Source organism: Elephas maximus, chromosome 17 (assembly GCF_024166365.1).
Source record: "Elephas maximus indicus isolate mEleMax1 chromosome 17, mEleMax1 primary haplotype, whole genome shotgun sequence".
NCBI lineage: Eukaryota > Metazoa > Chordata > Mammalia > Proboscidea > Elephantidae > Elephas > Elephas maximus.
This window is the reverse complement of record NC_064835.1, coordinates 88,313,448-88,328,783: the sequence shown is the minus strand read 5'-3', so window position 1 is coordinate 88,328,783 and position 15,336 is coordinate 88,313,448. Positions and strand designations below refer to the sequence as shown.

General features: G+C 52.4%; 1 protein-coding gene across 2 annotated transcripts in view; it reads left to right on the top strand.

Moving 5' to 3' along the window:
- The window catches only part of CNNM4 (cyclin and CBS domain divalent metal cation transport mediator 4), a 36,989-nt gene that overhangs the window by 17,275 nt on the left and 4,378 nt on the right, over positions 1–15,336 (top strand). For both annotated transcript variants that reach the window (XR_007513657.1, XM_049857073.1), the window contains exons 2-5: positions 9,018–9,161; positions 9,545–9,679; positions 9,812–9,981; positions 10,228–10,324. Coding sequence is in view for 1 of the 2 variants with exons in the window: in XM_049857073.1 (XP_049713030.1) it covers positions 9,018–9,161; positions 9,545–9,679; positions 9,812–9,981; positions 10,228–10,324 (546 nt within the window). In the remaining variant the exon portion in view is untranslated. The remainder of the gene's footprint in view (positions 1–9,017; positions 9,162–9,544; positions 9,680–9,811; positions 9,982–10,227; positions 10,325–15,336) is intronic.

Below are 15,336 nucleotides of genomic sequence, written 5' to 3'. Positions count from 1 at the left end.
CCGTTGGTCTGTGTGTGAGACAAAAGCTAAGCTTACTTACTTGTTTTGGATTAAAAAATAGCTGTCTGTGATGAGCCCCCTTTGGAGACTGTTCTAAAAGACGCAGGATGGGCTGTGGCACCCTCAAAGTCTGAGCGGCGTCTGCATGTGTTTCCTTGTCTTGGCTCAGGATGGCTGGGCAGTGGTCTGGGTAAGCCTCCGGGAATCCTTTCATGTGCAGACCCCTTTCTGAATTTTTGGCACATGGGCCACAGTGTTTGTGTTTCCCTGTGTCGTTTCTGTGTGGCTGCCTTCCTCTGTCATCTTTGTCTTTCCGTGTTCATTGCTAGCATTTTAAAAATGTAACCAAGTGTAGCGTAGTATTTTCATTAGTGGTGTTTTTTTTATTTTTTTACTTATTGAGCACTTGCTGTATATTTGGAGCCCTTGTGGCACAGTGGTTAAGAGCTCAGGCTCCTAACCAGACGCCCAGCAGCTCCAATCCACCAGCTGCTCCTTGGAAATCCTACGGGGCATTTCTGCTTTGTCTTATAGGGTCACTCACTATGAGTCAGAATTGACTCGAGGGCAGTGGGTTTTAAGCACTGAGGAGTAACTTAAGCACTGCGCACATGGTTTCTGTTGAGTGTAAACTGGGACACCTGCTGGGGAAAGCACTTTGGAGGTTTCTCTCAAATTTGCCAATGCACGTAGCCTTTGACCCGGTAACTCCACATCTTTATAATAATCTCACAGGGATCAAACGATGGACGTGCCAGGGTTTTCACTGCTTCATTGTTTGCAGTAGAGAAAGATTGGAGAGCATCTGAGTGTCCCCCAGGGGCACAGAGAGGGTGAAGTCCATCGGCACATCCACACGGTGGAGCACCCCATGGGGGGAAGGAAACGGAGAGCTTGACACTCAGAGCACAGTGCTCCCCCATGACATTGCTGAGCGCAAAAAGCACAGTGCACGAAGGGGTGCATTAAAAAGTAAACGTAACAGGCAGCTCATGTCCAAAATCAGAAGAAAGCAGGAAGGGACAGGGACTGGATGAACGGACACACAGAACCCAGGATGGAAAGGGGAGCGTGCTCTCACATCATGGGGACTGCAACCAATGTCACAAGACAACGTGTATCAATTTTTGAATGAGACGTTAACTTGAGCTGTAACGTATACCTAAAGCACAATTTTAAAAAAGAAAAAAAAAAGTAATGTATTTATTGTAGAAAGTCTTAGAAAAATGGAAAATGATTAAGAAATTAAAGTGGCCATCATCACACCACCCAGAATGGGAGTATTTTTGGTGCGTTTTCTTCTAGTCATCAATAAACTATGTCGGCTTTCTTCCCCCTGCCCGTGAAAGTCGTGTTCTTATTTTTTCCGATTATAAAAGTGAATATTTAAAATAATGCAAGTTAACTGTAAAATGCATCAAAAAGAAAGTGAAGAAGAGCAGCCGTGCATCTTTCTCACAGCTCTGTTTTGTGACTTTCTGCTACAAACAGTGAGCCGCCGTCTCTCTGGACAAACCTCTGCCTGCGTCAGCCTGTTTGGTGGCTGCAGGACCCTGTCCGAAGCAGCCCCTGGGCGGACCCTCCCGCCCTCCTCCGTGTCCGCTCAGTGCCGTGGAACCTCCTAGAAGCCGAGAAATGGCCGCGTCCAAGGTCTTGGCCATTTTACGTTTTGACACGTGTTGCCAAATTCCTGAAAAACTCCAAACTCCTGGCAGTGGTGGCGGCTGCCGTGCCAACACCGTGACCACACATCCCCCAAGTCTTGGCTGACAGGGTGGGCGGTGGTGGCCGCTGGGTGAAAAATGTTCGGTTTAAAGAATTTTATTCTCTTGTTTATTAATAAGGATGAACGTTGTTCTCCTGTTTATTTGTCATTTTATATTTTTTCATGTTATTTGTTCGTTTAAAATTAGGTTGCTGCTTTTTTGTCTTAGTGATTTATAAAATCTCGTATAAAACAGTGATACTGGCCAGTTAGCCCAATGGCTTCCATTGAACAATCTCTCTTTTCTCCACTGATTGCAAATGTCAGTTTTATTATGTGCGAAATCCCCAGTTTGCTGGACTTTACTTCTAACTCCCGTTGCTCTGTTCCCGCCCCGGCGCCGTTCAGTGTTGGTTGCTGTATAGGCCTGTATTTTAACCTGTATTAAAATTAAGGACCTCCTCGGCGTTCTTTTAAGTTCCTTATTGGTTGAACACCCCCCTCCCGGTCCGCTCCTTGCCCATCTGCCTCTGCTGTGGGTACTGGGTGTGTGCTTCACAGATAGCCAGCTGTGCTCCGGTGTGTGACTCTCTCCCACCTTGAAGCTGAGGGGTACAGGGGTGCAAGGGTAGACACTCTGTTAAGAGAAGACCCCTCTGTAGAAGCATTGACCCTCTCGCTTAGCCCCAGTGGCTGTAAGCTCCTCCAGGCTCTGGGAGTTAAGGCACAGCCTGCCCTCCTTGGGTCCTGCAGATGGCCCGTGGGCATTTGGGGAGCCAGGCTCTCTGGCTTCTTTCTGAGGTGTCTCAGGGGTAGCCACTCCCCTCCCTGGCGCTGCCTTCAGGGTATAGCCACAGGGACAGTGGTCCGGGCTGCCAGCGTGTACCTTTGAGGCCTTCTTTCCAGGTGCCCAAGCTCCACATTTGCTTTCTTCATCATTAGAAATGCAGGGTGTCCAGCATGTGTGTGTGGCCTGGGCCGCTACAGCCCTCTGGCCTCTAGGTCTTCTCCCAGCCTGGCTGTCCCTGACCAACAGCTGCTTCTGGAAAGAAAGGAGCAGTGGACGAGTCCTGCTTTAGGCCTGTGGATGAACCCGGCTGAACCCCCCCACAGTGGAAGGGGAGTCAGGTGCAGGCAGGGGGGCTCATCCTCTGCTGCTGTCTCTGTCCCCTTGGCTTCCTCTCCTTCCAGGCCTCTGGCTTCTGGCTGGGATGGGCCGCCTGCTCCTCCCACTGGCTGAGGTCAGCGCTATTAATAGCAAGCTTAATCCTGCTGGTGGCCTTGGTGAGGAGAAAATCAGGGCGCCGCAGGAAATCAGGGTGCCCAGCCATCTCAAGTGTAGACCCTCTGCCCAAGTGTCTTCTAGTCAGCCCTGGCCACCTCCTCTCCGCAGGGCCAGTCCTGGGAACCTGGGGTGTCGGGAGGTAGAACTAGCCAGGGGGCTCAGCCAGGATACCCTGAGGACACCATCTTGGGTGGTGGGGATCTGAGGTCTGATTTGGGATCCCTGGTTCTTCCGCATGAGAAGAGGCATCTGCAGCTGGTGAGTGTGTCCCTCTCAGGCCTCGTGGACTTCAAAACCCAGCAGCTAGTGATGGCTCCTTCCTGTGATCTTTGAGGTAGTCTGAAGCTTTATATGGGGGATAAGGATGTAGCAGATTGTTTGTTAAAACGGGAGTCATGGAGGTCAGAACATTGGGCTTTCTAAGGCAAAGAAAACTTGATCCAAGATGCCGAGTCCCCTGAGACTGTCTTTTATGTATTCAGCAAAGAGTTCTGAGCACCTGCTATATACAGGCAGAGTGTAAGAGGGATGGCCTGGTGAAGAGCAAAGTCGCCACAGCCCAGTTCCCCGGAGCCTGCAGTCTGGTCAGTGGGGAGGTGGACGCTGGTCAGCTGATGGCACAAGTGGGCAACAGTGGGGCCAGTGTTGTGAAAGAAGGGTGGGGGGCGGGACAGTGAGAACTTAAAGGCACCCAGGGCCAGGAAGGCTCCCTGAGGAAGTGATGTTTGAGCTGAGGCCTGAAGGATGAAGAGGTGACCACCAGGAGGCCAGGGCTGGGAGGAAGGGCTGTCGAGGGACTCAGGAAGCTCACCTCCAGGTGGGAGTGGGCAGAGGCTTGCTCGCTGCCTGAGGGTCTGCCCTCAAGACCCCCAGAGGCCTCACAGATCTCTGACCTGGGAGGGGAAGGGTGAAGGGTGGAGTGGGTAAGCATGAATCCAGGTGTGGCCCAGAGGAGACCAGTGAGGGCCAGGTGTGGCCCAGAGGAGACAGGTGGGGGCCAGGTGTGGACCAGAGGAGACCAGTGGGGGCCGGGTGTGGCCCAGAGCCCAGAGGAGACCAGTGGGGGCCAGGTGTGGCCCAGTGGAGGCGGCGGGGATGGCCAGGGTCTGAGTTGCCTCTTCAGGGTCCCCCACAGCCAAGTTGCTCCTTCCTAGCCTTGCTTGGATTGAGAAGGCTCAGGAACTTGGAAGTCCAGAGGGAAGCAGTACTATACATTTTCCAAAGTTACTTTAGTGTGTTTCTTCCTAATTGTAAAATTAATACTTACTGACTATGGAAACTTTTGAACCACTATACAGAGAAGTATAAAAAAGAAGAAAAATCCTGAATCCCCTACGCTCTTTGGTTAAATCATATGAAATTGCCATTTTCATTGGTCAGAAATAGATATCAGCAATTTCATATGGCTCGATCAAACAGTAACCAAATGTGTATTTCTTACATGTTGTCTTTTTTTCCGAATGAGGACTACTTTGGAAAATCTAGGATTTTCAGCTTTTAGAGTAGATGTATTACTTAAATTTTCATGTTTCGCTTCTCACTCACGCCCACCCCAAAAATCTAATTTTCCAATTGAATGGACATCAATAATAAGATGAGGTAACTCATTAAAATAAAAATTTACATTAGATTCCATTCACTGAGAATCATAAATAAAAGTGTCAAGTTGATCTGCTTATTTTTAAATAGTAGATCAGTTAGCTGTCACTTCTGAACTACGGAAAGTTCTAAATTACTGAAGTCCAGAATAATTCCTTCTCTAGTCTTCCTTTCTCCTTCTCCCCATTGGCTGCCTGTCTCCTCCAGAGAAATGTCCTCTTATCCCACAGATACTTGTTGAGTATTTGTTCTGTGCCGTGCGCTGGCCTGAATTTTGGGAGCTCGGACAGAAGCCCCTGCCCGGGTGGAGCTGGATATCTAATGGAGGAGACGGGGAATAAGCACAACATATACGTGTATCACGCAGCTTGTTTTAGGGGACGAACTGATGTGAGGGGTCCTGAGTGCTGGAGGGGGTGTTGCAATTTTACACGGGACCATCGGGGCAGCCCTCATTAGAGGATGGCATTTGAACAAAGACCTAAAGGGGGTGAGCCATGCAGATGTCTAGGGAGGAGATGTGGGAAGGTGGGTCACACAAAGAGCTTCAGGGTCAGGGTGAGATGGGAGCCGCTGGGGGGTTTGATGGAGGTATGGTATGGTCTGACTCCCATTGTAAGAGGACCACCCTTGCTGCTGTGTTGTCGGCTAGGGTCCCAGGTGAAGCAGCCCACAGGGTGGGAGATGCTGGTGGCCCATTATGGGCAGGTGGGAGTGGAGGGCGGGAGAAGAGGTAAGAGTCTGCATACCTGTTGCAGGTAACCCTGACAGGATTTACTGAATGGGTTGGCTGTAGAGGGGGAGAGAAAGAGAGAAGAAGCAAGGTTTACTTCTCCACTGGCCTGATGAACCAGAAGGATGAACTGGGGAAGATGGGACTCTTCTCAAGAAGAAACTCCTGTCTTGGTCACCTACTGCTGCTGTAACAGGAATGCCACACATGGAGGGCCTTAACAAGCAGAAATTTATTCTCTCACAGTTCAGAAGGCTACAAGTCCAAATTCAGGGTGCCAGCTCCATGGGAAGGCGTTCTCTGTTGGCTCTGGGGGAAGGTCCTTATCATCAATCTTGCCCTGGTCTAGGAGCTTCTCAGCACAGGGAGCCCAGGTGAAAGGATGCATTCCACTCCTGGCTCTTCTTAACTTGGCGGTAGTGAGGTCCCTCTCTTGTCTGCTCGATTTTCTCTTATATATCTCGAAAGAGATTGGCTCAAGATGCAACCTAATTGTGTAGCTTGAGTCCTGCCTTATTAACATAACTGCCTCTAATCCTGCCTCATTAACATCATAGAGGTAGGATTTACAACACATAGGAAAATCATATCAGATGACAAAATGGTGCACAGTCACACAACACTGGGAATTATGGCCTAGCCAAGCTGACACACATTTTAGGGGGACACAATACAATCCATAACAGACAGGTTAAGTTTAAGAGTTAGACGTTCACGTGGAGCTGTCAGTAGGTAGTTGGATATAGGAGTCTGGAGCACACAGGAGAGGGCTGGGCTGGAAGCAATTATTTGGGATTCTTTGATATACTGTATAGTCAGTATTTGGAGCCCTGGTGGCACAGTGGTTAAGAGCATGGCTGCTAACCAGAAAGTTGGCAGTTTGAATCCACCAGCCTCTCCTTGGAAACCCTATGGGGCAGTTTTACTCTGTCCTGTAGGGATGCAGTGAGTTGGAATCGACTCAATGGCAATGGGTTTGGTTTATAGTCAGTATTTAAAGGCACGAGGCACAAGGAACCAGGTCTAAGGACTGAGCCCTGGACCCTCCAGCATTCGCAGATCAGGGAGAAGGGAGGTGAGGAGGAGCAGCCCCTGAGGTGAGAGGAGCACCAGGAGGCTGGAGGCCTGGAAGCCAAGGGGAGGAAGAGTTTCCAGGAGGACGGAGGGTCTGTTCCCTGGTCAGAGGCTGTTGCCTGGGCAAGTCATCTGAGGATGAAATCCCGCCATTAGTGGTCATAGGTGATGACCTTGACAAGAAAAGTTCTCTGGTCGGGAGAAGGGAAGGTTCTGTGGCAGAGGGAAAACCTGTTGCCACTGAGTTGATTTGAACTCCTAGAGACCCTAGAGGACAGAGTAGAACTGCCCCATCGGGTTTCCAAGGCTGTCATCTTTACAGAAGCCGACTGCCACATCTTTCTCCCATGGAGTGGCTGGTGGGTTCAAACCTCCGACCTTTGGTTACCAGCCAAGTACTTAGCCAGTACGCCGTCAGGGCTCCTAGGTCCAAGGTTAGGCACACTTAAAAAATAGTGTAAGGCGTCCTGCCTGATAGGCTTCCTGAAATGTGCCCGCATACCCACCCACCCATGAAGGAGTGCATGTGGGGGCCTGTCTGCTTTCCGCCCACCAACATGGAGCACCACCAGTCTTCTTAGAGTGCCAGGGAGAAGGGTGCCAGGAGCTGCCTTGCTTGAGTTCGTATCCGCCCTGGATGGCATCATTTATCTGGCTGCCCGGAACCCTCAAGGCGCTGCATCTTTCTTTCTGGAGAGCGCTCCGTACTGACCGTCTCAAACAGCACAGAGGCCTGGGGGCCAAACCCCAGGATCCTTCCTGGCCCCGACCAGGCTGCTGCCCTGCTGGAGGACCTTGGCAGCTGTCTTGCTGTTGTTGGCTCATCTCTAGAAAGACGTTAGGGGATTGTTAATCGTGTTCAGCCACAGCTCTATCCAGCAGTGGTGCTAAAGCTTTTGGTAGCAGAAATAACATGTATCACAGCAATATGTGTGTGAAAAGTTTCATGATACATTACTTGGATTATTTTATTTTTTAAAATGCTAGGCAGGCCCAGGAGCTCTGAAGACTCCATCCTGGGATTGGGGAATTTCCTGTGGCCTTAGAGACCTGGAAGGAGTCCCCCCCCGCCCCCCCACCGCCCCACGCCAAACAAACAAACCAACCCATTGCCATCAAGTTGATTCCAACTTATAGCAACCCTATAGCACAGAGTAGAACTGCCCCATAGGGTTTCCAAGGAGTGGCTGGTGGATTCGAACTGCCGATAGCAGCTGCGCTGTTAACCACTGAGCCACCAGGGCTCCCGAAGGAGTCCCAGGGAGGTGAAAATCATGCTCAAAAGGTTGGAGGGTCGAATCCACCCAGAAGCCTTGGACGAAAGACCTGGTGATCTACTTACTTAAAAATCAGCCACCGAAAACCCTATGGAGCACAGTTCTACTCTGACACACGTGGGCTTGCTGTGAGAACTGACTTGACGGCAGCTGATTTACTGGTGGCTGTTAGTTGATGGTTGGCCCATGCGTGGAACGAAGCGTTGCCCAGTGTTCAGTTGAGGCTTGGAGCATTGTACCCCATAGGGTTCGCATTGGCTGATTTTTAGAAGTAGATTGCCAGGTATTTCTTTCTAGCCTGTCTTAGTCTGGAAGCTCCGCTGAGACCTGTTCATCTTCACAGCAACACACAGACCTCCACTGACAGACAGGTGGTGGCCACACGTGAGGTGCGTTGGCTGGGAATCGAACTCGGCTCTCCCTCATGGAATGCAGGAATCCTACTGCTGCCTCGTGTTTCCTGGGAGACTGGAAGGCCTCCTCTACAGAGACCATTTAGAACGAGTTTTCAGTCCTTAGAGTGAGGTGCTGCACTGAGTAATGGATTCTGAAGGGACAAGGACAGCTGGGCAGGAGTCCCCGGCTTGACTGTCACAGATCTCCTGGGGCTTTGTCCCAGCATGCGTGCACAGCACCTCCGTCCACGTGGAGCCCAGGCCAGTCCCTTCTTGGCTGTCTCCCAGCCGTCACTGGGGCTGGGAGCGTTGAGGAGCAGGGTGGGAACCCAGAAGGAGGAGCTGAGAAGCCTGACCACCCCATCCGGCTTCTGGCCTTCTTCCTTGCCCTCTGCCTCACAACTTTCTCTTGCTTTAGGCTGAGAGGTGGCCCCTCTCTAATTGCAGTCCTTGCTGTGCCTAATTACAGCCTGGGCTTAATTTGTTAATGGCTTTAGGAACTGAGAGGCTTTGCCTGGGGCAGGGTCACAGCCCCTGGGTCTGTGCTGAGGAGAGCTGTGTTGGGGGGGAATGTCAGGGGCGCCCGCGTGGCTTCGGGGTGGGCAGTGTCCTCAGGGAGCACACTTGTCACCTGACCGCGGGCTCTCTGTGCCCCCCGGGTTGTCAGCGTGGGGCCTTCCCTGCCCCCAGGAGTCCCAGGAGCCCCTGATACTGGGTGGGGCAGAACCTTGTCGTTTCATCCCATTTAACAAATGGCCCTTAACTAGATGCTTGTAAAAATAATAACACTTTTGTATGTTTTTCTTCTTACAAAAGCAGTATGTGTTCACAGTAGAAACTTTAGAAACTAAAGGGGGAAAATCACCCATGACTCCAGCCCAGCGACCCCGTGACCCCAAGTGTGTTAAGGTGTGGGCCCCTTTGGTTTGACTCCCTGCCTTGTCTACAGGGAAGTCCCACCTGGCCATCGTGCAGAAGGTGAACAACGAGGGTGAGGGTGACCCCTTCTATGAGGTCCTGGGCCTGGTCACCTTGGAGGATGTCATCGAGGAGATCATCAAGTCCGAGATCCTGGATGAGTCGGATATGTACAGTGAGTCTGTCCCTCTCCACAGGCCCCAGAGCCCCTTCCTTGCTCGGATCCAAAACACAGTGTCCCTGCTGGGAAAGTGCACAGTGCGGAGCATGTGGGAGGTGCCTCCCAGCACCCTGACAGCCTGTAACCTGGTGCCCTGCACTGGCTACAGTGAGCAGGGAGCATGTTGTTGAAAGCAGTCCGGGGGAGAGAGGCTACCTCTGTGCCTCCCAGCCTCTGGGCCTGGGGGTCAGTGCTGAGTACCTGCCCTGGCCCAGAGCCTGCAGGTCTGGGTTGAAGAGACCAGCAGAGCTGGGGACTGGGAGGCAGGTCCTAGTCCATCCCAAGTTCTCAGGGGAAGTGTCCTCAGCCAGACTAAGTCCCGGTTCTTCCTCTTGTAGCTGACAACCGAAGCCGGAAACGGGTATCTGAGAAGAACAAGCGGGATTTCTCAGCCTTCAAGGACGCTGACAATGAACTCAAAGTGAAAATCTCACCTCAGCTACTTCTGGCTGCTCATCGCTTCCTGGCCACAGGTAAAAGCCCAAGGAAAACCTTCAGGTGTTGCTGGGAAACAGGAGAGAGGGCTGCAGCAGAGGCGGGGTTATGCCCTGAGAAGTTAAGTGGGTCGTCATCACCAACGTGCAGCCCCCTTTCTCCCCCGGCAGAGGTGCCCCTGTTTAACCCCTCATTGATATCGGAGAAAATCCTGCTGCGGCTGCTCAAATACCCGGACGTCATCCAGGAGCTCAGGTTTGACGAGCACAACAAGTACCACAGCCACCACTACCTGTACACCCGCAACAAGCCGGCTGACTACTTCATCCTCATCCTGCAGGTGAGTGCCCCCCGCCTCCCCCTGCACCACAGCCGCCCTCGCACCCCTGAGACTTCACCTGCCAGCTGCCTGCTCTGGGAGCTTGAGGCCTGTCCCCTGAACCTCTGCCTGCCCACGTTGCCCACCCTCTGCGACGTCCACCCTGTGGTCCTATGCCTCCACCACGTCCCCTCTTGCCTCGTCCTTTCTGTTTCACCGTCTGTCTTCTCTCCCTCACTGTTGTAACCCTGACCACGTGTTCTCCAGGGGAAGGTAGAAGTGGAGGCCGGCAAGGAGAACATGAAGTTTGAGACGGGTGCCTTCTCCTACTACGGGATCATGGCCCTGGCCTCAGCCCCCTCTGGTGAGTTAGTGGGCTGGATCTCGGCCTTGGCCTTCCTCCAGTGGCCCTTGGAGTGGGGAGAGTAACTCCTGGGAACCAAGGCAGCCGCCGTGGCTCATAACCAAGAACATAAGCCTTCACTGGTGCCTCAGGGCAGAGGGAGATGGGGAAGGCTCGACTGCCAGCACTCCAGGGGAAGTGGCCTGGAAGGCAGGGTAGCTGGTGTCTTTGGATGGGGCTCAAAAGGTGGAGGGGAAGGGATGAGGAAGGATTTTGAGCAGAGGCCTGAAGGGAGCTGGGTACATGTTCCCGTGACAATGAAGAGACCACCTTGCCTGAGGGGGAAGAGGTCTGGGGAGTGAGGGACACGTTGGGGACCCCTAAAACATCGGTGGAAAGTGGCTGTGGTAGGAAGTAGGATGCTAGGGCAGAGTGGACCAGCAGGGCTCCTGGTGGCCATAATGGTGGGAAGAGGCTGAGTGTAGGAGGCAGATGGCGGGAGGCTGGCAGGGCTTTGCTCCTGAGGACCGGCACAGGGGGTTGGGGACAGAGGGGTCAGAACGGTCCCAAGGTTGGGAGCCTGGCCAGGATCTCTGTGCTGGGGCGGCTTGCAAATGGGTTTGGTATTCTAGGCTCAGATGAGGCCTTTTGGTTAAGGGCTGTTTCTGATGGAATAAAGGGTCTTGGGAGCAAAGCGGGGACTAGACACCTTCCAAGAGGGGCTATCCAAGGTCTACAGAAGGGCCTTAGCATGAGCACCCTGCTCTGGCCCCCTGGTGCCCTCTGCTTTTCTGGTCCTGAGCTGCTTGAGTTCCCCTGCCAGAGACAGTGTGGTTGAGTGGTGCCCTGCCGGCCAGGCCCAGCCCACCCTGGCTCAGCTGCTCCACTAGGGTGTGACCCCGGGAGCCTCAGGGGGCCACAGCAAGAGAGGGAGGAGCCTGGGGGGGGCACTGCAAGAGAGGGAGGAGCCTGGGCAGGCCACTGCAGGAGGAGAGGGAGGAGTCTGGGGGGCACTGCAGGAGAAGGAGGAGCCTGGGGGGCACTGCAGGAGGAGAGGGAGGAGCCCGCCATGGAGCAGGCCTTCTTGTCCGTGGTGTTGTGGGCCCTGGAAAGCCTCTGGAGCTAAGCCTGTGGCTGACCTTGGACAAAGTGGCCCCCGTGCATGTGGCCGGGGTACCCAGAAATACAGCACTTGGCTCACCTGCTGGTGCCCCCTCACCTGGGTGAGCCAGGGTGGCTTAGGCGCTCTAGAGGGGGCTTAGAGGAACAAGGCTCCGGAGCTGGGTCCTGGAGCAGGTGGACCTGCCCAGACCACTTCGGGAGGACTGGGGTGGGCGTGGGGAGCTCCAGTGCCCCTCCCAAGAGCACCTCTCCTCCGGCCAGCTGGGGAGATGTTCAGAAGGGCATGTAGGCACGGGGGGAGGTGCCTTCTTAGGCATTCTCTCTGCAGCAATGCCTCCCAGGCCTGGACCAGGGTCCTGGCTCTGTGCCCTGACTGTAGGCCCTCAGTACCTGCTTGAAGAGGATAGAACAGGAGGTGACTTCTAGGGAGCTCTAGATTAACTGTAGGAGCCCCAGGCATGCCCCACCAATCTCGGCCCTTCTCCACACGGGGCTCATTGGTTTGCGCGTCCCCGGCAGAGCCCAGTCGACCTTCTCTACTTGGGCTCTTCTCTCCACCGAGGCAGCCTAGTCCCGTCAGGTCTGCCTCTCCGTTTTGTTCCTGTGGCCCCATGTCCTGCGTCCTGGCCCCGCCCATCACTTGACTTTGTCCTCTTTTGATCCAGTGCCATCAGCCCAAGCCGGGTGTCCACCTGGCAAGCGCAACTCCCTGCTCTCCTGGCTCTCAGGTAATGTGGTGTGCTGGAGAAGGTCATGCCGCCACCTGTGGTCTGGCCCCACGCACCGCGGCTGCATGAACCTCGCCCCAAAGGCACCTGGGCTGTCCCACCTGTTCAGACTTGCGGGCAGCCCGACTTGCACTGGCTGCTTGACCTAGTGCCCAGCTCCTGAGTGGCTTTGCTCCGGCCTGGAAGGGTCTCCTCAGAGGTCCTTGAGAAGACACACACATGTGCTTACGCCCACAGACACACAGACTCACTCACAAGCACACGATGACAGGCTGGAAGCAAGGTTCCCTTCTGGCCAGGCCACGTGTGCATCCTGGAGGGTGTGAGTGGGTTTCTGAGCCACTCGCCAGGCTGCTGCCCTCTGAGTGCTGGTGGGAACAGAGCACAGCTGGCCCGCATCCTCCCGATGGAGGCCACTCACTGCCCTCGGGATTACACATCAGCTCGTCAGCTGCCTCTGAAAAACCTTCCACCTTTCTTCATAGGCTTTGCTTTCCATTTTGTTACTTGCATGTGTCTGCCCGGGGAGCCGCCAGCGCAGCAGCCAGAGTCAGGCCGCCCCGTTTGTACCCCGTCTCCCCACTTACTAGCCAGATGATGCTGGGATGTTAACTTCCTCTCCAAGGCAGGATTTCCTTGTAGGTGAGGTGGGAGCAATGTATATTCCCACCCCAGAGAGTTGTGAGGAGAGGAGTAAGTGAGCATTTTATATTAGTCATATTTATAATAATTGAGTTGGCGCAATTATTATTTCTGTATTTTCTGTATTATGATTAAAATGTGACGTTCCATTCAGAAAGTATTTAGGAAAAGGCCAATTTCCTCAGTCAATTTATATTCATATCTGTTCCTGTTTCCCCTGAGTGGATTCCGACTCAGAGCGACCCCATGTGACAGAGTGGAACTGCCCCTCAGGTTTTCCTAGGCTGCAGTCTTTACGAGAGCAGATGGCACTCGCCAGGACTCCTTGTATATTCATATAGTTGGACTTTTTCCTTCTTAACTGCACCAGGACATGCCTGTCTATTTTGAACCTAAGAACAAACAAACCAAAAGAAGGTAAAAGGTGACTAGAAGCAGCCTTACTCTCTTTTGAGCTGCCCAGCGTCACCTCTTGCTTCCTGTCCTCCCTTTCTGCACAAAGTCTCGTCTCATGAATGTCCAGAAGGTGGTTGCATCCTGATGCGTTTACCTAATGTGGTAACAGAGATGTTTTTCCCCGAACTTCCAAGTTAAGCCCCACGGTGTTCGACTGGGCACACGTGCCCTCGTTTCTTAATTCTTCCCTTTAGGGATGTTCACAGTATAACTCACATGGTGATGTGAGCCTCTTTATGCAAAAAACCTTTTCTGTGTTCCGGATTTTGTCCTTAGACTATTCTTTCAGAAATGGAATTACTGGGTCAAAACCCCTTATTTTTTGTTACGTTTATTGTTGCGTTTTAACCATAAAAGTAACATAGGCTTATTTAGAAATTTGGCAAGTAGAAAAAAAGTATTAAGAAATTTTAAAAGCACCATAATTTCCTTTCTCAGAAACAGACACTTAATATTTTGTTCTATTTCTTTCTAGGATTCCTATTTTTCATAGGTCACGTCACTAATTTGTGTTGGTGTGAAATTCACTTCCTGTTTCTGAGGTGTAATGAGCATTAACTGACAGGATTCCATCTTCTAAATAATTAATATGAAATATTAGCCAGTACCCCTAGTGTCCCAGAGGTGTTTCTTAAGTTGGAATGAGTGACCCACCAGTGGCTGTACCCTGCCAGATCATGAACTATTCCAGGCTGTTTTGGTGGGTTTCTGAATGAACACCCAAGCTTTACTGCAGCTCAGAGGTGGGAGCGTCACTGAATTCACCCTCACTGCTCTGGCCCCTCAGTCTCCTGGATTTCAATTCGTTTGCTCCATTTGCTGGCTGTTAGACTAGCCGACTAGTAGTCAGCTAAGGAGCAGATGGGCTTGTTCACAGTCAGCGTGCCTTCGCATTCCACTTCTTTGTGGATTTCACCGCTTTCTAAGCGTTCCCAGAAATAAGAGCTAGCAGTGTGCAGTACAGGGCGCAGTTCCCTTTTCAGACTAACCGGCGGTTCCATCCCCATTGGAGGCGGACGGTTTGCTGCCCTTTCCGGCTGGGAATTGATAGGAGGCCTGTGCTCCCTCTAGTGGTGGGAAGAGGCAGGCGCACACCTCTACTGCCTTGCGCTTTGTCTCAGGAGAGCCTGGGGAAGCTGTAGGAAGCTGGGGCACCCACGGCCACCCTCTCTGCCAGGCTGACGGGGCTCAGCAGACACAGGTGTAGGGGTAGGACTGTGTTTTGCACAGAGCAGGCCGTGTACAGGACACACTTTTGACCCTTTAAGAGCATTTAAAGGAATAAAGACAAGACTTACTGGTCTAACAGACTAGAGAAACCCCGAGAGTATGGCCTCGGACACCCTTTTAACTCAGTACTGAGTTAAAAGGGTTTACCCTTCATCCAAAGATCAGACAGACCCATAAAACAAAACGAGACTAAATGGGCACACCAGCCCAGGGGCAAGAGCAAGAAGGCAGGAGGGGACAGGAAAGCTGGTAATGGGGAGCCCAAGGTAGAGAAGGAGAGCGTTGACAACCACTGTCACAAAACAATGTGTATTAATTGTTTAATGAGAAAGTAGTTTGCTCTGTAAACCTTCATCTAAAGTACAATTTAAAAACAAGAAACAAAGAAAAACCCAGCCCAACCCAGTGCTGTCGAGTCGATTCCGACTCATAGCGACCCTATAGGATAGAGTAGAACTGCCCCATAGAGTTTCAGGGAGCGCCTGGCGGATTTGAACTGCCGACCCTTTGGTTAGCAGCCGTAGCACTTAACCACTACGCCACCAGGGTTTCCAAAGAAACAAAGAGAACTCTTAAAAAAGAGCATTTTAAGATGTGACAGGGAGCCATGTGTGAAGATGTATGTGTGTATGCGTGAGGGAAGAGCGCAGACTATTCCTACCATCAGTGTGTGAGGTTGTGTGTGTATATGCAAGGGAAGAGCGCAGACTGCTCCTACCGTCAGTGCGTGAGTGTGTGTGTGTGTATGTGTGAGGGAAGAGCACAGACTGTTCCTACCATCAGTGTGTGAGGGTGTGTGTGTGTATGCGTGAGGGAAGAGTGCACACTGTTCCTACCGTCATTGTGTGAGGTTGT